The 26,193-nt window shown below is 43.4% G+C and overlaps 1 protein-coding gene across 3 annotated transcripts; it reads right to left on the reverse strand.

The window, feature by feature from the left end:
- Positions 1–592: 592 nt before the first annotated feature.
- On the reverse strand, positions 593–20,323 carry TMBIM6 (transmembrane BAX inhibitor motif containing 6). 3 transcript variants are annotated; one of them, XM_004778859.3, is made up of 10 exons: positions 20,184–20,323; positions 10,788–10,875; positions 10,094–10,202; positions 6,795–6,915; positions 5,552–5,600; positions 5,348–5,445; positions 5,060–5,139; positions 4,660–4,760; positions 3,968–4,043; positions 593–2,605 (listed from the first exon to the last, which is right to left on the reverse strand). In XM_004778859.3, exons 2-10 carry the CDS (start codon positions 10,841–10,843, stop codon positions 2,582–2,584), a joined length of 714 nt encoding a protein of 237 aa, XP_004778916.1. In that variant the 5' UTR covers positions 10,844–10,875; positions 20,184–20,323; the 3' UTR covers positions 593–2,581. The 3 variants fall into 3 exon arrangements, with proteins under 3 accessions (XP_004778916.1, XP_012904607.1, XP_004778917.1); XM_013049153.2 differs by having other exon boundaries at positions 20,176–20,299; XM_004778860.3 differs by lacking the exon at positions 20,184–20,323 and adding an exon at positions 19,450–19,573.
- Between the last annotated feature and the right edge of the window lie 5,870 nt (positions 20,324–26,193).

The following is a 26,193-nucleotide window of genomic DNA, read 5'->3' on the forward strand; positions in this document are numbered from 1 at the left end:
ATGTGGAATCCAAGAGGTCAACTGGGAGAAACCTGAACCAGTCAGGGTAACAGTCAAACCCTAAGAGGAAGCTCTGCATCTGCAAGGAACACAGCAACTAGAGGGCAAGCAAGCCATAACAGAGTAACCTGATTGTAATAGTGGTTTATGATCTCATAAGCTGTGAAGACAAGGATTTCTGTATTTTTCACTGATGATTCCTATCACCTAGAATAGAACCTGGCCAGAGCAGGTGACCAAAAAGATGTGCAGAGCCACTAGATTACCATGCCTTTCCCATTATACACCCCAAATTCCAGAGCCTGGCTATCCACTGGAACAATGGCACACGCCACCACCACAAAGCGCCTGAAGACTGGGGACACAAAAAAGCCTGGGCTCTATAGTGACTGCACAGAGGAAATTCTTAACATTTGTGGCAAGCTGGAGTGGGAGGCCTTCTGTGGTCCGTTTCTTTCTAGTCACCAGTCTGCTAAGTCTAGATCAGAAACTCAATCCTGTTCCACTCCCAGGCCCTACTTATAAGGCAAGTGAGAATGTCCCCAAGCCCTGTTCAGCTGTGGCCTTGAATTTAATACGCACACACACCAGGAAAGGTTAAGGAATTTTCTTTATTTTTTACAAATTAAGACTATGTAGATTTCATATATTTCTGAATCAAAAACACCTTTGTCTTCACAGTATGAGTTAGAGAATGCAGCCTGAGCTGAAAACCAAGGAACTAGAAAAGAAAGTGATAATTACAGTGATTACTGTATTAAAAACCTGTTAGGCATTTTCTTTAAAAGTCATTTTTTAGATCTTGTCATTCTTGGCACTGTTTCTAAAGAAAAACTCCTTTATCCCAAGCAAAAAAGCACAAGAGGTGGAGTCTGGCTTCAAGAGATTCAACTCAGATTCTCAGGCCTTGCAGAGAATCAACAAATGTATGGAGAGTGCTACTGGGCATTTAATGGAAAGTCCCTTTATTAAAAGTTCTCAAGCCAGAGGCTGGAGGCAGCAGCTAGGTCAGAGGGCAGCATCCTCTGCAGATGCCAGCCATTCCTGGCAGCACGGCTCCCCAGAAATACACACACCCTGGGGACAAACTGCTTCACAGGACAGCACGATGACATGGTGCACCGCGAACCAGCAGCCATTCAATCTGCGTGCTGCTTGTGAACAGGGAGAACCAAAAATGGTATCCTACTGGCAACAAGCTTTTGATGGCTCAGTCCCGTTCCACGGAAGTCCTGTGAACAGCCAGAAACATTAACTGCTCTCCAGGCTGCTTAACCTTCTGTGTCAGCAGCCTGTGGCAGCTCCCTGGGAAAGCTCCAGGGATCCCTATTAGTACTGGCCTCCCACACAATGACCGAGCTGGAGGGAATCATTCGTTTTGCAGGTTTGGTCACCTGTCCCTGGATGGAAGGCTATGGATTCTGGGAACAGGTTGCAGAGACCAAAAACTAAAGTGCATCTGTAAAATGAACTTTTATCTACTGCCCGGAATCTCTGGCCTGACACTACTGGCGTCCAGGCGGGAGAAGACAGAAATGCGCCGGACTGCTCTGAATGCGGCCTCCCAAGTCATCACAACCCAGTTCTGCAGCTCTCAACAAAGAACCATTCAGCTAGCAGCATCTCCTCCTACTTGCCTCACTGCCCCAAACAGGCCAACTAGGTTTGTCAGGCAGGATTAGTTTAAACTTACCCCCAGGCTCAACCATTCCCCTTCCCTATCCTTCCTGTCCTGGGATCTTCAATCAAGGCCAGGTGGGAGAGGCCACTCAACAACTAAGGTGATAAAAAGTAAAGACAGGGGACGTTCAGGAATTTTATGCTCTGTCTTGCCATACAAAACCAGCCTTTTCGTAAATACCTGACAAGAATCAGTCTTTCCTTTGTGCTGAAATCCTCCAGCCCCGGGGATGGAAAAACCTGCAGATTCCCTGAGGGTGAGACCAGGGACAGGGAAAGGGAACACAACAGTCCACATTCCTTTTGGAATAGCAAGACAGAACGGTATGTTTGTCAGACCCGCCGCTTGGGCAGCTCAGAGGAAGCAAAGCATCCACCAGAAGAAGCTCTTCATTTTCTTCACAGGGGTTGACAGCAGCTCAGATGTAACAAGCCTGAGGAACAAGAGGACACCAAGCTCCTCTCCGACGGAGAACACACAGCCCAGTCCCACCAGGAACTGTGCACAAACCAAACGATGCTGAGGAAAGAGCCAAAGCAGCTCGACTGAAAGTTCAGGCGCACCTGGTGAAGCTTGGGTAGAAAGCGGACTCCTGGAGTTTACTCTGCTGTGGGTCCCACTCCTCATCATGGTGACCGGTTGCCCCAGCAGAGGGAGAAGCTAAGATGGACTAGACAGACAAGGGAGGAGTGGGAATAACCCCAGGAATATGAAGCCAAACTCCAAACTATATTTTGCTAATCAGTTTTTTGATCAAAAAATTCAAAATAGAGAAAACCACAAAGTACAAAAGCTTTTCTGATGCTTTTCATGATCACAGAACACACCACCTGCAATGTGTGCGAAGAGGAAATGAGGGGTGGAGGGAGAGGTCAAAATGGGAAAGGCTGCATGGTCATTTCACTTCTTCTCTTTCTTCTTGTCCTAAAAATGGAGAAAAATTACCCAATTAATTTTTGGCATCTGACATTCAACCTAAAACACTCGAGTGAGCCAACACCTGGCTGCCTTTGGTTAGGGAAAGGAAGGGAACAGGACAATAAAAAGGAAGGAGAAATACTCCCTCGCTGTGGTAGGAACTGAATCTTAACCACCTTCCACTAATGGTCCCTCAAGCTGTTGACAGACCTGACGGGAATAAAAGTTAAGCAGGTGCTCCCACTTCTACCCCAAGAACACTCCTGGTTTACGGATAACCACCACAGCTCCAATCCCAACCCATGAAGGCTCTAGACTGGCAGTCCACCCTAGAACAACTACACAAGAGGCCGAGACCAACTTTCCATTAGCCCAAGAAGTGTAAATCCCAGGCACAAACCAAACCCAGAAATAATCCAGCCCAGTGAACTCTTCAGCCCATTCTAGTGGACGCCAAGTTGATTGCTTTGGCTGAAACCTGCTTGGTGCTCTGTCTAGTCATGGCACAGGTGAGACCGAGAGCCACCAATCCCACCTCCTCACCGGCTTCCACCGCCACCACACAGTCTCCTGTTCCCTAAGAAGGTCTGTGAAAACCCTCATGGTTTCGTTCGTTGACCTGCTGCTGGAGTAGACTATGTGTGACACTCACTAACCTTACACAGAATATTCTCTGGAAACAAGACCAACAAATGAATAAAACCAATCTACTTCTGACACATATTTATAAAAGCCAGTATTAAACAAGTCCCCTAGAATATCTTTTCCTGAATCATAACTATCTTCACAGCCTTTAAATTCTTCATATACTAGATTGTTCCTTGCTGCCACTTAAGCCCCTTTCCCTTTTGATACTAATCTTAGGATTTGTTTTGGGTTGTTTTTTTTTTCCCAATACTTTATTTGACAGACAGAGATCACAAGTAGGCAGAGAAGCAGGCGGCGGGGCGGGGGGAAGCAGGCTCCCTGCTAAGCAGAGAGCCCGATGTGGGGCTTGATCCCAGGACCCTGAGATCATGATCTGAGCCGAAGGCAGAGGCTTGACCCACTGAGCCACTCAGGCACCCCTGGGTTTTTTTTTTTTTTTTTTAAAGTAATCTCTACACCCAACGTGGGGCTTGAATTTATAACCCTAAGATTAAAAGTCATATGGTTCAGCCCTTGTTTTTTGTTTGTTTGGGTTTTTTTTAAAGATTTTTTTTCTTTTACTTGTTCTTTTTTATCATGGGCTTCTGGTTCACCTCTTACTTGGTGGCCTGCCTTACGGTTAACCTAGACCTACACACTATGTCAGTTTTCAAACCTGCAGTCTACACAGATGCTAAGTTCAGGTGCCATTCTCTCATGCTCAGGAGCAGGTGGACTAACCTTCTCATTCATAGCCAGGATCATCATGAGTTTTCTGAAGAGAGTAATGAAATCTAAGAAGAGGTCAACACAGTGCCTGAAATAGAAGAACCAGATTACCAACTGGCTCATCCCACCTTCCTTTTCCACAGCCCACGGAGCAGCAGAGCATAAAAACCCCTCTCCCACCCTATGAGAGAGCTTCGCCAATACTCCAACACCCACTAAGTAAAACTCTGAGGTCCAAGATTCTTTTGAAATCAACAAAGCCATCAGCCCAGGTAAAAGCAAAGCTGAGCTTTTAGACTCTGCAGGGGCCCGGACTACCATTAATTAGTTAGGAGGCTCAGAGAAGATTACATTTTTTAAAAGTTACATATGAAAAAGAATGTGTATCTTTCATTATTAAAGGTTTAAAGAATATAAAAATACAGAGTAAAAAGGGAAAGATCCTTTCCCTCTCTCATGCCTAGAGATAACCACTATTAAAAGTAAGGATAATTAAATGCGTCTTAGTTCAATTTTAAAAAGAGCTGATGTCTTTCAGGAATTGAAGGAGACTATGCTATTTGGTTCCCATCCAAAACCATGGGCATCCTACCATATATGCTCCCAAAGGCTGGCCATGAAGTCCAGCCAGCACCACCCAGTCCACTCTTACCCCTCCCGAAAGCCACATAAAGGGAGGCGGTAAAGACCAGTTTTTCACTCACCAGATATAATCCTTATCTCCATTTTCAGCCTTTTCAATAATGAGTTGAGTATCAAAAAGGACAAAGCCACACATGACCACCAGCCCCACATACAGGTTTGCCTAATAAGAGGAGAATGAGATGAGGTTACCATGTGGAAGACACCACAGAGGGGAAAAACCCAGCTGTGCCTCTTTTTGGCTCTTGGTTTTTTGAAAGCATGACAAATGCTAACCCTACTGGCATTAACATTCTTGGGAACAGAAGGCTATGGTAAAGACCACATTGCTTCCCTAAGCACAACTCTGCACTGCCAACAAAGTGAGCATTCTGGAAGATTCTTAGCCACCTTGCTTTAGGGTGGAGCAAGTATATGATGTGCCAGGCAAATGGCTGCTAGAAAGTTATAGCCAAGTCTTACCTGGAAAAGCCAAATGGATCCAAAGAAAAGGTTCCCCAGGGAAGACAAGAGCATCAGGCTCATGGCTGACATCAAGACACCTGTAAGAGATGACAAAAAGCCATGCTGAGAAAAACAAAAGTGAAGGAAGACAATCCTATTAAAGCCTTTCCTTACTTACCAACCTTCCCCCGACAAATTAAGGCTTTCAATTTCAAACCAACAATCCCAAGAAAGTAGAAGGTAGGGAAAGAGTCTTAGTGCGAATTTTGACTAAAGCAGAGACTCTGATTTCCAATCCACACTTACCTCCCAGAAAGAGGTAGCTCCGGCGCCTGGCATAGAGGGCGCTCAGGGTGAAGCAGGTGAAGATCATTGCTGTGCCCATGAAGGCGGTGGGAAGAATGCTGTGAGAGGAAAACACCATTAGACTGAGGGCTACAGGTCTGCAAAACTATATGGAGGACGTATATTTGCAACAATAGAGACATAAGACGCTACTAGAACACCTACCTGGGGTTGATGGCAATGCACAGCTCCAGAGCAGGGCCCAGGCCAACTCCTAGAAAACAAAAGCCCCAGAACACAGTATTACTGTCAACTCCTGAAAAGGACCCTCGTCCAAAAGCTGACCATCAAATGCACAGGCATGCCCCCGCTCCTAAAAAACCAAAACATATACACTGAAGTAACTAAATCTCCACTCCTCTATCTGCCTTGTTTTCCAGAGAACATACACATGACTGAATTATTTGTTTACAGACAGAGCTACAAAGCTGTTCTCTGAGCTGAAAATCATGCATGGCCCAGGATGGATACACATTAGGAAAAAGAAAGCAGGCAAGTCAAACATTTTTGAGCAAAGCTGTAAGGCTGCATACTCCAAAGAGGAATGATGTGAGACCATAATGTGGGCCAGATCAGGAATTAGAACAGAAGGATCAAGAGCAAACCAGTGCCTTGTGGCCAGCCTTTTGTAGAAAAGGCCCGAGTGGTTTTGCAGGTGGACACTTGCCAAGAGGAAGGTGCAGTGGCAACCTGTTCCAGCCCCAGCATTTCCTCTACTCTTGCTACTCTCTCCTTCTGCTAATTCCACCCCTTAAAGCCTTCAAAAACTAGCTTTCCATATTTAAAAAATCTTAATCTCTAAATCCCTTCCTTTCTATTTCAACACTACATAGATGAGACACACTCAAAATGAGATGTACTAAGTCAAATGCTGCTCTGCAAGTATTTTTACTCTGTAGCTTGAGTCCTGTTTTTCTTAACGATAATTCTAGAAGGGTCGTGCTTTTAATTCTTATCCTGAGAATCAGCAAAGTGCTCTGCTGGATGGATTTCAATGTATGGCTTTAATTAACTGCCCGCAAAGTTGAGAATAAATTCTCACAGGAGTGAGTTGCAGTGTGAGTCCAACTAAGTTAGAGTTTCAGGTCTAGCCCCACGTTGACCATTAACAAGTTATGCTACCTAAGCTCTTGAACCTCATTCATTCAAGAACACAAATGCTTATTTTTGAATACAAAGGTAGAAGTCTCAGTCACTAGTCCTAAAGAGCAAATCCCCTGGGCGGAAAAGATGCACCTCTATGAGGTGAGAAAGCAATACCAGGCAAAATACACTCAAATACAAGACTGATTAGCACAGTGTGCCAGTTGGGGTGAATCAGAATACATACAAATCTGGGGCCCTAGTCTAAAGAGAGGCTAGATACAGTACCCCCTCCCACCCCAAATTAGCCCAATTTCTAACATACCTGTAAGGAAAGCAAATCCAGCAAGAAGTCCCAGTCTTTTTTGCTCGGTTTCATGGCTATGAGGCGTTGTCATCAGCCAGATCATCAACCCCAGAGAGCCCAAGGCAGAGAGCAGGCCAGCCTGTCAAATCCAGAGTTAATAATGAAGTACTGGAAATACCAAATTTATTCTGCAGACCTTACTGGGATCAAATATTCATCTGAACTTCCCAATATTTCCCTCTAACCTGGAGGTTGTGGAAAGGCAGAGAAGGCTAAAGAGAAACTAGAAGTCCTGCAGGACAGGGCTAGGACGACTGTGGTGGATACTAGAGGCTCTTCTTCTTCTTCTTCTTTTTTTTTAAAGATTTTATTTATTTATTTATCTATCTGACAGAGATCACAAGTAGGCAGAGAGGCAGGCAGAGAAAGAGAGGGAAGCAGGCTCCCTGCTGAGCAGAGCGCCCAATGCACGACTGGATCCCAGGACCCTGAAATCATGACCTAAGCCGAAGGCAGCAGCTTAACCCACTGAGCCACCCAGGCGCCCCTAGAGGCTCTTCTGACCCAGGTAGTCCATCAGCCACAACTTCCCAAGTCAAACTACAAATCTTGTCCAAGAAAAAGATGAATCAAAGTGACAAGTGTTTGAAGCACTTTCTAATCTGTAGGACAAGTAGGAACGATCCCTTTTTGATCACTTTAAAACACACACACAAATATATATACCCATACAGAGAAAAATGACTGAGAGGTGCTAGAGACTGAATGCTTATGCTCCCCCCAAATTCATGGTTAAATTTTAACCCCCAATGTGCTGATATTTCAAGGTGTGTAGGGGGTGGAGAGGAGGGTCTTTGGAAGGTGATTAGGTCATGAGGGTGCAACCTTCGTTAGTGTCCTTACAACAGAGATCCCAGAGCTCTCCTGCCCCTTCTGTGAAGATGCAGTGAGAAGACAGTCATTTACACGGGAAGCAGGACCTCCCCACACAAAGTATCTGCTGGTGACATAACCTTGGACATCCAGCCTCCCAAACTGTGATAAACATTTGCTGTTTAAGCTACTCAGCCTAGGTGTTCTGTTAAAGCAGCCTCAATGGACTGAGGCAGAGTAAGAATCAAAATGTTAGGTTATGTCCGGGTGTTTTTATTTCCTTCTTATCACTAGTCTGTTTTCTAAATGCTCTACAATGAACGTGCATTAGTTTTCTAAGAGAAAAAAAAATTTTTTTTTTAATATTTTATTTATTTGACAGAAAGCAAGACAAGAGAGCACAAGCAGGGGGAATGGCAGAGGGAGAGGGAGAAGCAGGCTCCCCGCCAAGCAGGAAGCCCGATGCAGGGCTTGATCCCAGGATCCTGGGATCATGACCTGAGCCGGAGGCAGACGCTTAATGACTGAGTCACCCAGGAGCCCCAGTAAAAATATTCTTTAAAAAAAGAAAGAAGAAGGAGGAGGAAGTGGGAAAAGCTATAGTCAATTAGAAAGAGAAGAAAATAATGAAGGAGGTATGTACATACTGAAGTTCCTTCCTTCCTTTAAAAGCACAGCTGGTCTTCATTTCTCACAGTTATGGTCTATAAAGTTACTGTGAATAATGAATTAATAATACTGAACAACTGCTCCTGAGAAAAATAAAGATTTAAATTCTCACATACCTCTGCTTACATTTTCTTCAACTGAAAAATACATGTTTTATGTGTGTTTATGTTTAAGGACACTTTATTTGATATATACTGTTGGTTCACCAATCTGTAACTCATGACCAACACACCATAAACTCAAGCCTGAACAAAGCTTACCTAATACACATATTTTCTCCATAAGACACATCACAGTCTCAATGTACTTTTTTCTTTTTTAAAAAGATTTTATTTATTTGACAGACAGAGATCACAAGTAGGCAGAGAGGCAGGAAGAGAGAGAGGAAGGGAAGCAGACTCCCCACCGAGCAGAGCTTGATCCCAGGATCCTGAGATCATGACCTGAGCTGAATTAACCCACTGAGCCACCCAGGTGCTCCTCAGTGTACTTTTTTTTTTTTTTTTTTTTTTTTTGCACTCAGGAACACTAGACAGCACTCTAGCACTATGCCTGGGGTCCATTTTAAATAAAGATATCACCACCAAAATCACAAAAATGCAAAAAATGTAGCACTACATAGACCATGAAAAAGATCCTTGTTTATACTACAAGAGTTTGAAGTAGGGCAGTGTGGCACCTTGTTCAACCTCAGCTGGAACACGGCTGTATGCAACTCAAAGTTTTTGCCGTTCTGCTTAGGACTGCGAATGTCTGCAAAAGCACCGTAGGTACTAACTTTAGGGTTACAAATAGATTTTAGCAAGTAGGTAAGTTCATAAACATAGAATCCATAAATAATGAGAACTGCATTTTACTACATTGCTTAAAAACAAAACAACAAAATGAAACCAAAACACACACACACAAAACCCCCCCGAAAACAAAGAACACCCACAACCGGAAACCAAAATGGCCACTCTTGCCTAGAAATTGGAGTATGTTTTAGTCTAAACTCCAGGGATCAAAGTCTTATTCTCTAAGTATCTAGAGTAATTTTTCATACAACCCCTGCCAGGAGATGCCTGAGCACAGGGACAGTTCTCAGTATTGCAAATGCCAACACAGACACACTCTCTGCACTTACACAAAAAAGGACATTTGCAAAGGCCAAGTCGTGGTTAGTGGGAACTTCAAACTTTTTGATTATTCATCAACTGTCCTTTTTATTCCTACTGGCCAACTGAAGGTCTCTTTCAACACAGGAAGGTGAGTTACTGAAGGTTCTCATGCAACTATGCAGATGTAAGTGCATCAGCAAATAAAATTAAGTCAAATCCTTGAAGGTCTCGACCCTGCCTCTCCTGATAATCGTACAATCAGTGGTCTGTATCTAAGAACCCCATAATCACAAGCAACTAGAGAAGGGAGGAAAAGATAAAAAGGCTACTGCGCAAACCCCAGCACACACATCATGCCACAACTTAAAGGGCTGGGGTCTTACGTATTGCCTGCACACCATTCCGTGTCCAGGTTAAGACATTGTTTTCAGCACCTAGAGAGGGCATATCTACCAGAAAATTTAAATGGCTCCGCATGTCCATAGTTACCAGCTGGCTCTGGCTGAGTTCAGATCACAAACTACAGAAAAGGATTACGAAGAGGTACAGGCTTGCACCACCCTGCTGCGCTAGTTTCTACATTTACTAAATTTATGCCACATACATTTGCCATCTACATTTACTAAATTTACTAAATTTATGCCACAGCAACACTACGAGAGAAAGTGCTCTTACCTGAAGGAAGTGAGTGACCACGTGGACATAGGCCCCCGCGGCCGCCACGAACATACAGAGGGCAAAACTGGCATAGACCTTCTTCAGGTGCTGCTGTGTCGATGGGGTTCTGGGAAAGAATGTTAGTAACAGCCATTATTCTGGGACCAATTTTATTTCTAAGCTAATAATCATTTTCCTCTCTTCTTCCCAGGGAGTATGTATAAGTTATAATCTAAAAAAAAGAATGCCTTGAAAATAGATGAATTGAGAATCTTAAATGCAGGGTAGGAGCCAAAGGTCCCAAATTATGAATAATCAGTACCCAAACTAGAATATCTAAATGGTTTCTCAGTGACTACAGGCAGCCTTTAGAATCTAGGTGCTTTTTGGGGCACCTGGGTGGCTCAGTGGGTTAAGCCGCTGCCTTCAGCTTGGGTCATGATCCCAGGGTGCTGGGATCGAGCCCTGCATCGGGCTCTTGGCTCAGCAGGGAGCCTGCTTCCTCCTCTCTCTCTGCCTACTTGTGAACTCTCTCTGTCAAATAAATAAATAAAATCTTAAAAAAAAAAAGAATCTAGATGCTTTTATTAGATCCTCTGGATTCTAACAAAGTTAATATGGTAGTTAATACATATAAAAGCTAATAAACTAGGAAAAGGAACAAGATATGAAAGGAAATATAATAAACTGAAGTCAAGATCATAACACTTACATGTGGGAAAATTTTAAGAGTGCATCAAAGTTGATCTTCCGATCAAATATGTTCATGATGCCAGAGTCTGTGGGACACAGCCTCCGCTCTGTAGAATTAAGGATAAAAAGAAGGTTATTTTACAGATACAAGGATATACAAAATAACATAAACAACTTTCTCATGAAAAACAGCAACATCCAAGTTTGGAAAATTAAAGTTACCTAAAATCCCACTGTCCTGACGCAGCCATTTTCATTTTTATGCATTTCCTTCTAAGATACATTTGCAATTATACTCCACCATTTTAAAGGACACAGAAGAAATGAAGCCATCTTCTTCTCACGAACTATTTTCTTACTACCATTTGATTTCTATTCCTTCAGAAAGTAACTGTCCCTTTAATAGATAGTTTCTTCCCTTTAGAAATTACCAGTTAGGAGTTAGTTAAAGGAACCCAGTAACTGGAACATAAGGTGATATTTATTTTTATTCTATTTTTTGATGGAAGGGAGAGGGTAAGGAAGAGGGAGAAAGAGAATCCGCAGCTTCCACCCTGAGATCAAGACCTGAGGCAAAATTAAGACTGAAACTTAATTAAGCACCCCTACAACATAAAGCAATTTTATTTCACTGTATCGAGATGCTACGGAATTCTCTCAGCAAAGACAAAGAACCTTAAAAGGGGATAGAGGGGGGAGGGAGGAAAGAAGGAGCTGGGCCTGGTACTAGGTCCTGAGTTTAATTTTTTAAAAAAAAATTTTTAACAGATTTTATTTATTTGACGGAGAGATAGAGAGAATGAGCAGGGGGAGCAGCAGAGAGAGAGGGAAAATATGCCCCCTGCCGAGCAAGGACCACCCCCCCACCCCACCTCCACCAACGTGGGGATCCCAGAACCCTGGGATCATGACGAAGGCAGGCACTTAACCGCTTAAGTGACTGAACCACCCAAGCATGCCAGGTCTTGAATTTTAAATATATGTAAATATATGTAGAAACTTTCCATCCAATGCATGTTAAAACTGAACTGAAAGGGATTTACAATTTAAAAAAAAAAGAAAAGTTCCTCTGTGAAAAAGTAATTTGTGCAGAAATGAATTTTTTTAGATAATTTCATAAACTTTACCACAGAAGAGTTGGAATAGTACAAAGAATTCCTAGAAACTCTTTACCCAAATTTTCCGTTAATATTTCACCATAGGTGCTTTATCCCCTCTCTATGTAACAGTATATAGAGACTAAAATATTTTTCTCCCAACCTTACAAGTACCCCTAAGTATTTGTGTGTACACCTGAAAACCATAATCAAATCCAGGCAATTAACACTGACACAATACTATTATCTGATATATACACCCTATTCAGATCTTGCCAACTGTCCCAATATGTCACAGAAAGGACGTTTTTAACTGAACTATACCCAGGTTACATGCCATCAATACCATCAAGTTGAGATCTTAAATTTTGTTCCCTCCTCTACTGCACATGCAATCCTAAAAAAACAAAAACAAACAAAAAAACCTACACTCAATCTATAGATTAAAAAAAAAACCCGGGGCGCCTGGGTGGCTCAGTGGGTTAAAGCCTCTGCCTTTGGCTCAGGTCATGATCCCAGGGTCCTGGGATCGAGCCCCGCATTGGGCTCTCTGCAGAGCAGAGAGCCTGCTTCCCTCTCTCTCTCTCTGCCTGCCTCTCCATCTACTTGTGATCTCTGTCAAATAAATAAATAAATTAAAAAAAAAAAAAAACCTAATCAAGAATTTTCATCTTTCCTAAATATCAATCTTCTGCAATCACCTAGATTCTTATTAGACCCATAATGCCTATTCATTTCAAATTGACCAAAAAACGGGAACGGGGTGGTATCAAAACACAAAGCTAAGTAGTTTGAAAGACCAGCCAACTAGTCACGCCAATCCTAATGAGCACTTAGCCCAATACTCAGCAAAACTAATCTGGGCAATAAAAATTACAATCCCAAAATGACTCCTGAGAAATCCTGCGCCAGTGGAAAGATGCCAATCTTTTGGTTCACACACATCATTACCATTTGTTTCCTGAGGCTCGCTCTCTCACAAATGCAACCATTACAATGGCTAGCTTGCTCTCTCTTGATTTCCTTTTTCCTTTCCCACTAATATCCTACTCACCTCAATTTTTTTTGTTAGTTCTGTTCTTAAGGATGGATATACAGTGAGAAGCTGCAGAATGTAAGCTGCTCACCCCTCTAAGTCACAGGGCTCCCGGCCCTCCTGATCTAGATGGTGCAATTATTGCAGTCTGTTGCAGGACCAACCAAGGTATTTCATAACCATGATGAACTCACATCCTCTAGAGAGCACACTTACAGGATGGCAGAATCCAGCACCTGGGAAGTGTCTTTGTTCAAGGCTTCCATTAACACCCTTAATGACATCCCTAGACAGAACTTGCAACAATTCTGAAGCAACCTTCAGAGCCAAGTTTCTCAGTATTTGCAACAACAACACTGAAGCACCTCTTGCTTCCAATTTCAAGAGTTTAAAAAAAAAAAAAAAAAAAAGGATTGGGGAGGGGGATTATGAATGGGTTTAGCAGTGTAAATCCTCAAATACCCAGGGGACTATTAGTCAGAAAGGGGCAACAGGCTGTAACCAGACCCCACTGTGTGGAAACAATGGGAGGGGATAATGTCAGAAAGTCCTCTTTCCCAGTTTGCTCTCTGGCATTTCCCAGGGGGTACTGCCTCTTAAAACTGCTGATGGAGGGGTGCCTGGGTGGCTCAGTGGGTTAAAGCCTCTGCCTTCAGCTCAAGTCGTGATCTCAGGGTCCTGGGATCAAACCCCAGGTAGGGCTCTCTGCTGAGCAAGGAGCCTGCTTCCTCCTCTCTCTCTGCCTGCCTCTTTGCCTACTTGTGATCTCTGTCAAATAAATAAATAAAATCTTTAAAAAAAAAACTGCTGATGGAAAAACCAAAACTATCAAAAGGTAGTGAGGACATGAGAGAGTATCAAATAGCAATTTCTCCATGATTTAATATTGCCTCGTGGTATAAAATAAATAAAAAATAAACCAAATAAAACCAGTTTTCTAACACCAGTACTTATTCTAAAATTTAAGTGCAATATGTAAGAATCAAATTTTCTAGATACAAAGGCACACAAGCAGTTTTTTTTTGAGAGTGTGTGCATGTAAACACACAAGTATTGGGGTGGGGGGGCAGAGAGGGAGAGAAGATTCTAAGCAGGCTCCAAGCTCAGTGTAGAGACTGATGCAGGGATCAATCCCATGACACTGAACATTATGACCTGAGCCAAAATCAAGAGTCAGATGCTTAACCGAATGAGTCCCCCAGAAGCCCCAAGGCATGTAACAATTTTAATGATAGCTTTGTAGGGGAAAAACACAATAAAGTATACATTTATTAAATGACATAATATGTACAGGACACAAGTTATTTCAGAACTGTTAAAACATGGGAAGGTGGGCGCCTGGGTGGCTCAGTGGGCTGGGCCTCTGCCTTCAGCTCGGGTCATGATCTCAGGGTCCTGGGATCGAGTCCCACCTCGGGCTCTCCCACATCTGCTTTCTCCTCTCTCTCTCTCTGCCGCTCTGCCTACTTCTGATCTCTCTCTGTCAAATAAATAAAATCGTAAAAAAAAAAAAAAAAAAAAAAGACATGAGAAGGAAAAAGTTAGGTCTTAGAATCAAGGAAATGGGATAGTTCACTCTATGTTCCAAACAGAGAGGAACTACTATACAGATGAGTAAAGAGTCAAAAGGGTTCTTAAAGTTTTGCCAGAGGGATTAAGCTAACCAAGCTTCTATCTTAGCCTCAACTGCTCAACTGAGCCACCCAGGCACCCACAATTTTTTTAAGACTTGATTTATTTATTTGACAGAGAGATAGAGAGCATAAGTAGGCAGAGCAGCAAGCAGAGGGAAAGGGAGAAGCAGGCTCTCAGGTGAGCAGGGAGCCTGATGTAGGTAGGGCTGGATCCCAGGACTCTGGGATCATAACCTGAGCTGGAGGCAGCCGCTTAATCAACTGAGCCACCCAGATGCCCCAAAACAATCACAATTTTTTAAAAAACCCTTAGCTTTGAAAGATAAAAGCCTGCTGATTATTGGGCAGCAGGCTGCCTTAATGTATACAATTTAAAAACAAAAGCAGAAAGTCAGGGGCACCTGGGTAGTTCAATTCGTACAGCCTCCAACTCTTGATCTCAGGGTCATGAGTTCAAGCCCAATATTAGGTGTGGAGCCTATGTTAAAAAAAAAAAGTATTTTTTTTTTTTAGAAATACAGCACCATCCCAGGGTCCTGGGATCCAACCCTGTATCAGGCTCTCTGCTCAGCGGGGAGCCTGCTTCCCTTCCTCTCTCTCTGCCAAATAAATAAATAAAATCTTAAAAAAAAAGAAAGAAAGAAATACAGCAAGTCAAAGAAACATTATTCACACATTTAATTAAACATTTAGTTTGTGAATTATATGGTTCCTCATTCCTGTCATAATTCGACCATTTGGAGTCCTCTTCCCACATATCCAGAAGGAACCAACTGATACTTAAGAGAAGAAAACCCCTCTACGGTTATTAAAAAGCTTGGGTGCGGGAGAGGCAGCAGAATTTTTTTTTTTTTGGGAAGTTCTTCCTACTGAAAAGCTTTCAGACTCTGTATAACCAAGTATCTAGAATAGTAGGTAAGAGCTTGGCTTGCTGCAAGCTCTTGAATCCTAACTGGTATTTCCTTAGCTGTGTGACCCACACCAAGTTTCTGGCACTTGAACCTCACTGTGCTTTAGTTTCTTCATTTGCAGAGAGTAAAATATAATAATCTCTACTTCATAGGCTTGAGATTGATAATACAAATAAAGTGCTTAGAACAGTGCTTCATACAGGGGTGCCTGGGTGGCTCAGCTAGTTAAGCATCTGACTCTTGACTTAGGCTCAGGTCACGATCTCATGCCTGTGCCAGGCATGGAATCTGCTTAAGATTCTGCCCCTACCTCTCCCTCTGCCTATGCCCTTCTTCCCCCCCACCTACTATCTCATGCATACGTGCTTCCTCTCTTTAAAAAAAAAAAAAAATAGTGCTTCATACATAAGACTGGCTCCATAAGTTAACTATTGTTGTTACCAGTGTAAATACTCATTACTCTTGTGTCTTCAGTGCATTATTTTCCCCTAGTTTTATAAAACACTTATTGTAGGTCTAATTTTCATATACCCTATATATTAATTTTTTAAAATATTATTCGACCACTAACTCACAGCTAACTATATCCTGAAGGCTTAATATTTACCCAAATAAATAAAATTAAATTGGGGGAGAGGGAAGAGTCTAAGAAACTTATGAAATAAAATTTAAAGGAATTTGATAAATCTTTTTACTAGCTGAAGTTACTTTTGTTTAAATGCCATGTCTCTCCTTGGGCACATTTATACCGCACCTCCTGTCCCACAGGGCCACAAGGTGTTTTGAGACACCCTAATAACCACTAAGTGAGAATCCATTGTGAAAGAGAATTTGATGAAGTAAATGGTGATTAGCTTGATGCTTTCCTTGTCATCCCTAAAGGTAGGTCAGTTTGGTTTCAGGAAGTCCAAAGAACTGTTTTGACAGGCCTGCGCTCTGGTAGTCCTAGATATGAACCCTAGATGTCCCAGCCCCTCCCTTAATTTGGGCCCAAACTCCTGGGCTAGCTAGGTTAGCTAGCTAACACTGGATCCCGTCTCTCCACGGTGCTGCCGCAGAACCAAGCCAGTAACTCGAGATGGAATGCCTACAGCCTTCAATACATTATTGGTTTTTAAAGATTTTATTTATTTATTTGACAGAGAGGGACATAGCAAGAGAGGGAATACAAGCAGGGTGAGTGGAAGTGGGAGAGAAGCAAGCTTCCCACTGAGCAGGAGCCCCAACGTGACACTGGATTCCAAGGACCCTGGGATCATGACCTGAACTGAAGGCAGATGCTTAACAACTGAGCCACCCAGGGGACCCAATAAATTATTTTTTTATATTGGGTTTTGACACTACTGAATCTCTCTATAACAAGTGTTTGACAGACTGAATCATAGAGAGGCCCCAGTGTCCTAAATATACTCATTTTCCAGTGTAAGCCAGTAATCCCTCCAGAATAACAACATATTTAGCCCAAGTGAGAGCAAGCATAGATGAAGATAAAGAGCACACCCATTCAATTCTCATTCCTGAAGATCTTTTTAAGTGTTCTGGAATCCAGTTCATTGTGCAGAACCTTGAGAGCAGAGCTTGCATCTGATTCAGCTTCTATCCCCCCATATTTAAGCACAACCAGGAGTCACCAAAGCAAATGCAGACCCCATTACCTAATCAGGAGTGTTGCAACCTCAAATCAACACTTCCCAGCTGGCTTAAAGGGGAACTGATCTTAAGGAGTAACTTGAGTGGCCCTAAAAGCCAATCTCTAGTCTTTCTCTCCGTGGTTTGAACACTATCTTTGGAAATCAAAAATGTGTTTAATACTAAAGCTACTTCATGAAACTTGGTTAGAAACTCTGGGAGGGCGGGGAGCACCTGGGTGGCTGAGTTAGTTAAATGTCTGCCTTCGGCTAAGGTCGTGATCTCAAGGTAGTGGGACTGAGTCCCACATCTGGCTCCCTGCACTGAAGGGAGTCTGCTTCTCCCTCTCCCTCTGCCCGTGCTCACTCTCTCAAATAATAAATATATCTTAAAAAAAGAACTCTGGGGGAACAAAACAGGGTGAAGTGGAAGACACTACTAACATCTTCTACAGTCAAGTCAAAGGGGCAAAGGAAAATTTAGCAGACAGAACATCAAGAGAATACTCAGTATTTTCCCAAAGGAGACTAATACCCTTGGGTAGTTTATGAAATAAAGTGAAACTTCAGGTCAGCAGCAGTACTTTCTATAATACATTTCTATAAAACTTTACAACTTTTAAAGTGCTTTTATATACACTATCTCCTTTGATCATCACACCAATCCATAAAGAAAGGGCAAAAATGATTAGTCTCACTTTAAAAAGAAAGTTCCAAAAGGCAGTGTTAATAGTGGCAGGAGCACTGGCTTTGGAGTCACAAATCCTACCATTTTCTACCACGGAACTCTGGGAAAATCATTTCACCTAAGGTCATCTGGGCTTTCTTATCTGTATGATAAGGATGATTAAATAACACCAGCTCTACCAAACTTACTGAATGCCAGTAAAAAAAAAAAAAAAAAAATCTGTGGGACAGATAAAAAGTACAGCATAGAGAAAAGCAGTCAACGATACTGTAACAGCCCCATATGGTGGGACCGTAGCTACCCCTGCCGTGAGCACAGCATAATGTACAGACTTGTTGAATCAGTATGTCCTTCACCTGAACTAAAAAAAAAAAAGAGGAAGAAAACGAAAAGCTGTGTGAAATCACTGTGAAGTGCTAAAAAGACATTAGTATCGACTTACCAACACCACAAAGTTAAACAGTAGAGCCAGAACCACATTAGGGGCCTTATGACCTCTAATGCCTGGTGCTCTCCCTACTATTATGCCCTATAGTAGAAAAGCAAGTTTTCATGAAGGCAGTTCCAGCCACAGGCCAAGAGAAATTTTAAAAATATTAACACATGCTGATTCTTATTACACTTCTCTGTATTTTTCAGCACTTCTATGATAAGCTTGAACTATATGCATAACCAGGAAAAAAACAGAAATGCTGACTAATATCTAGACTAATTTCACCTTTCTTATTCTTAGAAGAGTAAGACTTCAGTCACATCAATAGCACGAAAAGGAGAGGGGTTCCTGGGTGGCTCAGTCGTTCAGCGTCTGCCTTCGGCTCAGGTCATGATCACAGTGTCCTGGGATCAAACCCCACACTGGGCTCCCTGCTCAGGGAGAAGCCTGCTTCTTCCTCTGCCCCCCCCCACTTGTGCTCCCTCTCTCACTGTCTCTCTCTCTCTGGCAAATAAATAAATAAATATCTTTTAAAAAAAATAGTAGGGAAGGGAGAGAGGAAGAAAAGAGGGTTCACTCAGCCATGTTTCCACAAGATGAATAATGGAAGAAGGAAACTGAATACAAATTACAGAGAGTGTTTCTCAAGGATTTCACCACTGTATCCCCACTGGAAGAAAATGGAAAATCTAAATTATAAACATATTCTTGAAGACAAAACAAGAAATACTGGACAAGAGAAATAAACCACCAAAGAGAGTAAACCTAGTAATAATTACAGAAGTAAGTGTTATCTGCAGAAGCCACAAGAACTCGGTTATGCAACGGAAATAATCTTGCTTGAACTGAATTCTTAAACTACACATTCAACCAGAAGATAAACTAAACCTACATATCAATAAATAACTAGAAAAGTCTATTCACCATTAACTTTCAGCCTTATAATCTTTGTATTTCAGGCACAGTCAGTTCTTGTACTGAGTTACACATTCACAAGTTAACTATTGCTAGAACAGTCTCAAGTTCAAAGAGGTTTTTGTTACTGTTCTTCGGTCAGTGAAAGGCTGAGGGGGTAGGCAATGGGCTGGCACTGAGTAACAATTCCACACTTGATAAATACACAAAAATACCAAAGCCTACCATAACTCCAACAAGTAGGTCCAAGAAAAAAACGTCCAACGACGCCCTTCCTGTGCTCACTCTGAGAAAGACGCCCACAAGGCTCGGGACCAAGCAAAGCCAAGGCCACCTCACCTGTCCAAAGGTAATCAATCAGACCGGAACGGGGCTGGAAAACCAGGAAGGATCTTCTCACCTCCTGCCTCTGCTTTCGGCTTCCAAGGAACTAAGGAACTAAGGAGCTTCGCGTGTCACAGAGGAGTGTGACATCACCCGCCTGGCCGTGACAGGGCAACCTGCCTGACCAGGCCCTTTGTCCCTGCCCTCGCGGCTCACCCCCAAGGGGCCCAGCCAGAGGGCCCACAGCAGAGAAACAACCAGTCGGGTGAAGCAGGGGTGACCACAAACGCGGGAGGTTTCGCTTTCATTAGCCTCGGAAGGAAGGGGTGGGGGATGTGGCCTGAATTCAAGTAGTCGAGGCTGGGCCAAAGGGCTTCAGCGCCTACTCCTGGAGGGTGGGCGGGGGGAGGGGAAGAAAAGGAACGCAGAGTAGGAGGAAGGAAGACGGACTAACAACCACCCTTGGCTAGCACTCGCGTTCACAGCGGGAGCCTCGACGTCCCCCAAAACCCAGCGGACGCGCCCCAACCCCTCCCCCGCTCCGGTACGGTAGGGTTGCGCATGCGCAGTACTAGTTCCCGAGCTTCTCCCCTCCCTGCGCAGTCCAGTCGCGGAGCAAGGCCCCATTCGCCGAAGGTGCAGTCTGTCCGAAAACCGACACTATTCCCACTCTTGCTCAGACAATAATCGCCAGCCCCCTGTCCATTTCTCCGCCTTAAGCAGTCCCAGCTTCAGACGTACGTTCTTACCAGCCTCCTAAGAGCCTACACAGCTCTCCTCACACCGGATGTGCTTCTGACCCTCCCAGAGTCCGCTCTAGACTCTTTACCCAAGCGTCTGCCCCTCGAGGGAAGCTCCGCCCCTGCGTTCGGCTTAAGGCCAGTCCTCATTGGCCCCTGGCCACACCTCTGCCTTCCTATTGGATTTACGTGCGTAAACAACGGCGGCTTACTTCAGCACCATTAGCTGATGCGCTTGTCGATCAAGACTCGGGCCACCAACCGGCGTCGTGGTAAAAGGTCTCCGCCTCTTCCTCCGTAGTTACGTAGGACCGTGGTCTCAAGCCGCCCCTAGTGGAGAAAGTGAAGAAGGGACAGGCCCCACCCAAGATACCTGGCGTGTCACCGAGCCCCCGCGACGCATGACAGGATAGCGCAATCAAGTCCCGGGATTCTGGTTTTAGCCTTCTCATGGAATGTTAAAGGGAGTAGAGATTCGAATAACTCGTAAAAAAAGGCCGATCTTCCTTGAATCTAGCGGGCCTTAGGCTTCAGAGCACTTTTGAGTCTCTGCGAATCGTACGTGAATGCGAGGAGCACAGAGCAGTCCCAGTCCTGCACCGGAAACACCGACACCCTCTAGCCCAAAAGGTGGTCTTGGGGCCGCGTGCGGGGCTGTTGGGCTTCCAGGGTCACCTTGCCTGCTTGGAGGAGAAGGCAACAACTTCACAGTCACTCCGGCCTGTGGAGTAGGGTGGATGGGAGAGGCAACGAGGGCGGCAACCCGGCAGAACTGCCCAGGCGGCCCGGGAAGAAACTAAACCAAGGGAGATCAAAGGGCTGAGCTCCCCAAGAGCTTGTAGGGGCCAAGAAGCACCACGGTGCGAGAACTTCACGTAAGGAGGTGTGAAGCCAATTTAAAAAAAAAAAAAAAAAAAGTTCCTACACTATCAATGTTTTAAATTACTTTTTTACTATTTTACCTAATATCTCTATAAAAATAGTACAAAATTGACATATGAAGAGGCAAAGAGTATGTAGACCCAAAAAATGTAGAGAAAGAGAGCTTATAGTGATTGCCAGATAAAAATATTTTTTGGGTTTTGTTTCCTTTTTTTTTCTGAATTGTGTGATGTTTTTCGTTTTGTCAGCATCTTAAAATGGGCAATGCTTCTATTTCTCATTATAAATAAATATTGACTATTATATAACTTCATATTCTATTTCTTTTTTTTTTTTTTAAGATTTTATTTATTTGTAAGAGAGCACAAGCAGGGGCAGCAGCAGGTAAAGCAGGCAGAGGGAGAAGTAAGCTCCCTGCTGAGCAGGAAGCCTGATGTGAGACTCAATTCCAGGGCTCTGGAATCATGACCTGAGCCAAAGGCAGATGCTTAACCAACACTCAAGCATCCCTCATATTCTATTTCCTAAATACAGCCCCACAATTGCATATTTTTTAGGCTGCACAGAATACAGATTTACCCCTCTCATTTTATAGATGAGGAAACAGGCCTCTGACTGAAAAACTTTTGGCAAAGTAAGGGAAGAAATGTAGATTAAGCATTGGATGAATGGAGATGAGATCAGAATCTATCCTTCTAGAAGGATTAGAACAGTTATCCTTTCAGTAAAGAATACAAATGTGCAGGATATGATTCTTGGTACCCAAACTTGGGTATGCAATAAATATACTTTTACTTTCTACAGTACAACCTAATATTTACTCTGAATCTCATTCCATCAGAGTGGGTGAAAATAATTATTGTCTTCCTTAGGGTTTCTCTCCCCACCCCACCCTTATGTCTGCTACATTTCTTGGGCTAAAGTGCTTGGGAATGGGGCCTACCTGCTTCTTGGTGGTCAGTCCACACAAGCTGCCGTAGAGGTTTTTACCTTTGTACTAGCGCAGCAGCTCTATTCCATGCCGTAGTTAAGGCACAAGAAACTTTTGTCATGCTAGTGTTGAATTCTCCACCTAGAAGAATTAAGTTGCTAAGGAATTGGTCTGTTCAGTATTGACCAATAGAGGTTACTCATCCACTGGTGACAGATTATTCATTCCCTTCCAGCTCAGGGTCTCTCATGAAGTTGCAGTCAGCTGTCAGCTGTCAGCAGGGGCTGTAGTCATCCAAAGACTTGAGTGAGGATGGAAGAATTGCTTCCAAGGTAGCTCACTCCTATAGCTGACAATTAGGTCCTAGCTGTTAACTTGAAGGCTGAGTTCCTCTGCATGTGGGCTCCTCCTTAGGGCTGCTTGAAGGTCCTTATAGCAAGAGAAGTGGCTGCTTCTCTTCCAGAGTGAGAAATCCCAGTAATGAGAATTAGATGGAAACTCTCTTTAAAACTTAGCCTCATAAATCACAGAGCAATCACTTCCTTATAATAACACTCTATTCCCAGGCTCTTGCCTTGGATCCTGTGCCCCAGAGGGCCTCAGTTTTGGAGGGCCTTCCTGTAAATATTCTAGGTGTCCCTTATGTGCCTGGGACCAGCCAGAGCCAGCAGTGCTATTAAGAGGAGCCCAGACCAGTCCCCGAAAGAGCCCTGACCCCACTTTCTCTCCTTCATGGCATTCTCTAATCCCATGTTGCCTGAGAAACTCTGGAACTCATGGGGTCATCCCAAGGGCCTGAGACCACGTCTCAGTTTTAACAGGGCGTCCTGAGGAGCCAACTGCTCTTTCTGGCCAGCACAGTATTCCTTTTGCGGAATCAGGTGAGATTATCTCTGGGATGGTGCTGATAACCCTATCTGTAGTCACATGGAAGATGAGGTCAGGCCTCTGGTCTACGAACAGAGTTTCCCCAGCCCTTGGATTTGAGTCGTATATGTGGGTCCCTGCCTTGACCCTCTCTTTTCAGTGTTCTGACTGTGGAGCTACTGGTGGTCCATAGTGCCAGAGGACAGTAGAGAGGCACCCGGCATCTTTTCTCTTGTATCACTGCATACCATTGCCCCAGTGTCTAATCCACCACTGGCACCCAGGGCAGTAACTCCATTCCCTCCAAAGGCCCTGGGACACATATCAGGCAGTCATTTGGGAGCAGCCCCACCTTCTCCTCCAATATCATTTTGAGGTGCTTTTGAGACTGTCACTTCACGGTACCAATAGGCCCTTTCCAACTGATGTCCTCTTTTGTTTCAAAATGATGTGGTGAAAAAAAAAAATGATGTGGTGATAAAATGCCCCTCCCATGTCAGTCTTAAGTCATGCCATATGAGGCATGCACAAATGGCCTCAGCTGTCTTGCTGCACCTGTGGATCTCCCCACATATATTCCCTGTTTCTGGTGGTGTATGGAAGATAGGGATGCGGTCAACATTGAAAGAAATCAGTCTGGAAATGCTATGATTATAGGATACAAGAGAAGACATGGTGGGAATAGGTGTTGGTCTGTGTTTGTGTTATAAAATTCTGAATGAAAATTTAACGTGGGAATGGGGCCTACAAAAAAATTGTTGTTCAAAATTTCCTTATACTCTGGGTAAGACTTCCATTTGTGGTCATCATCAACGGAGCACAGTAATAATTTTTGAGAAAGTCAAGGGCAACGTGGTAAGTGATATGGTGTCATATAGTCATATAAATAGTGTAGAACTACCAAGACAAGAATATATTTATTGGTTCAATATAAAAAGTTTCCAAGGAGCCATGACATTATATTTACAGTATTACTGTATCTTCTCCTGGTAGGAGATATAACATTAGCCAGGAATGACATATTTGACAAAGAACATGAAGAACATGGTGGGGGGTAGGAAATAGGTGAAGGGGATTAAGGGGTATAAGCCCGTATTCCCAATCATCAAGCTATACTGCCTGTCATTGTAAAATTGACATGTATTGTTAATATACTTTTGTAAAGTTGTGTGTGTGTATGTGTGTGTTTGTGTGTTAATTTAATAAAACCTTTGAAAGAAAATGACAGTTTTACCTGACTTGCATCGCTAGGGATGTATAAGATGGTGGGGAGGAAGGTGGTAAGATAGCAATAGGTTCTACATTCCAGAAGTTGGGGAGGAGAATGTGATGGAGTTAAAGAGAGGGAAAGCAGCCTGGATTCCTCAGCCTAGGGCAAGGATGAAGAGGAGAACAGGAAGAGGGGGCAATCTGGGAATGACTTGAGCCCCTTGGTCTAAATTCAACCTTAGGGGAGCCACTGTGGTTTCCCAGCAAGTAGAGATAAACATGGCTTCCCTGAAGTCATTTTTTCTGTATCTCACACCTCTCCTTGTCTACTTTTACAGCCTCCATACCTTCTTCTGATCTCAAATGCACCGACCTTCTTCTGCCCAGTGGTTATGAGAATAAGCAGCTCACAGGAATAAAGGACATTAAAATCCACACCATCACTTATAAGTGTGTGTGAGCATTTAATATTCTGTTTAAAATTCAGTAGGAGGCTTTTCACTTCCCAGATCTCATTTGCATATCCATTGACACCTGAAGGACAGGAGTGAAGACAACTGAGTTTTCTTTTTTCCAACCTCAGCATTATGGGCAATTATTACTGAAGACTGGCAGGAGAAAAGAAATGCCTAAAAATATAGCTTGCAATAATTTTTAATATTAATTCAGCCCCTTCTAATTTTGGAAAGCAGTGATAATAAAAGAGTATTAGAAGAATGTTTTACTCTTTTCAAAGTAATTTTCAGTGTTTCGCTTTGCATAATAGTAAGAAGATAATGTAGACATGATTAATCCCATTTTACAAATGAGGAAAGTGGAACCCAGATTAAGTTAGTCTCCTTAAAGACCTATCACAGATGCTTCATTTTTGGAAGTAATTAGCTCTTTCCATATCACTGTGGGCCTCCTGCCTGAGCTTCAGGTCAATTACTTGAGTATTTCCCACCCCTCCAATGTCCACATTTTCCTCTTCTCTTGCTGCTTCCAAGCCACAAATCCTATGCCAGCCTCTCCATCTGCTTGTCTTGGTCCTCCTCCTGTCACGTAGCACAGATAGGAAAGGTACTACACTTGTATAACAATTGTTCACTGCATTAACTCCTGTGTTGCTATTCACAACTGATGATCAAACCTTTTCTTCATCCTTAAGGCATTGATATACTTTTTTTTCTTGGCCTTATTGTGATGGTGTTCGAGTAGGTCCTGATATTCTTTAAGATTCTTCCCTTCAAGAGGTGAAGTCTAATTCTCCTCTCCTTTGGTGTGGGCTGGATAGAAGGACTTGCTTCTAACAAATACAATAAAGTAGAAAAGATGATGGCCAGGAAGACTAAATCATGAAAAACATCGTGACATCCTCTCTGCTCTCAGATCACTCATGGCCAGCTGCCATGTCAGGAGGAGACTCAAGCACCTGGTGGGATGGCCCAGGTGGTGAGGAACTAAGGCCTTTTGCTGACAAGCTAGCAAGGAACAGAGGCATTGTGCTGACAGCCCTGGGAGGGAGGCTTCTTCAAAGCAGTCCAGACTGCTGAGAACTAGATCCCCAGGCAGGAGTTTTATTGCAACCTTCTGAGAGAGGCTAAGCCAGAAGCACCCAGCTAAGCCTCTCCCAGATGCCTGACTCTCTGAAACTATAAGATTATAAAGTTTTTTGTTTGGTTCAAGCCTCAAAGGTTTGGGTAGTTTGTTTGGCAGAAATATATAACTAAGAGTCTTACTCCGTCCTCCCCTGATTCCAGCTGACAATTTGACAAAACTTTGAGGGCCTCGGAGTTTGAGCACAGGAGCGTATTAACCATGAGCGTACAGGGGGAACTAGAGTCCATGGAAGAACGAGGCACAGGACCCGATTCATGTTTTAACACCGTCATTCTAGCTGATTTGTGGCAAATAGATTGTAAGAGAATGAGAGTGGCACCCAAGAAAGGAGAGTCAGGCTATCAGAACAGAACAAGGGACAGAGAATGAGGGCTTGGACGGGAGTCAACTAGTGAAGATGAAGACAGAGTGAAGCAAACTGATACTTTTCACTGTATGAAGAAGTTTTTGTTTCGTGTATGGGGAGGGGAGGGGAAGGAAAAACAACCTGGTTTCTGTCCAAAATCATTTTTTTCGAGGCCCCAATCC

This window comes from Mustela putorius, unplaced genomic scaffold (assembly GCF_011764305.1).
Source record: "Mustela putorius furo isolate JIRA1106 unplaced genomic scaffold, ASM1176430v1.1 tig00537227_pilon_pilon_pilon, whole genome shotgun sequence".
NCBI classification, from domain to species: Eukaryota; Metazoa; Chordata; class Mammalia; order Carnivora; family Mustelidae; genus Mustela; species Mustela putorius.

Bases quoted from the DNA above. Each gene is read 5' to 3' on its own strand.
- TMBIM6 (XM_004778859.3), bottom strand. From the start codon at position 10,843: ATGAACATATTTGATCGGAAGATCAACTTTGATGCACTCTTAAAATTT. The intron at 5,601-6,794 runs GTATGTTAGAAA...TTTGTTTTCTAG, and splicing joins TGGATTTGCTTTCCTTACAG to GAGTTGGCCTGGGCCCTGCT. The intron at 4,044-4,659 runs GTGAGTGAAAAA...CTTCTATTTCAG, and splicing joins GGAGATAAGGATTATATCTG to GCACTGTGTTGACCTCTTCT.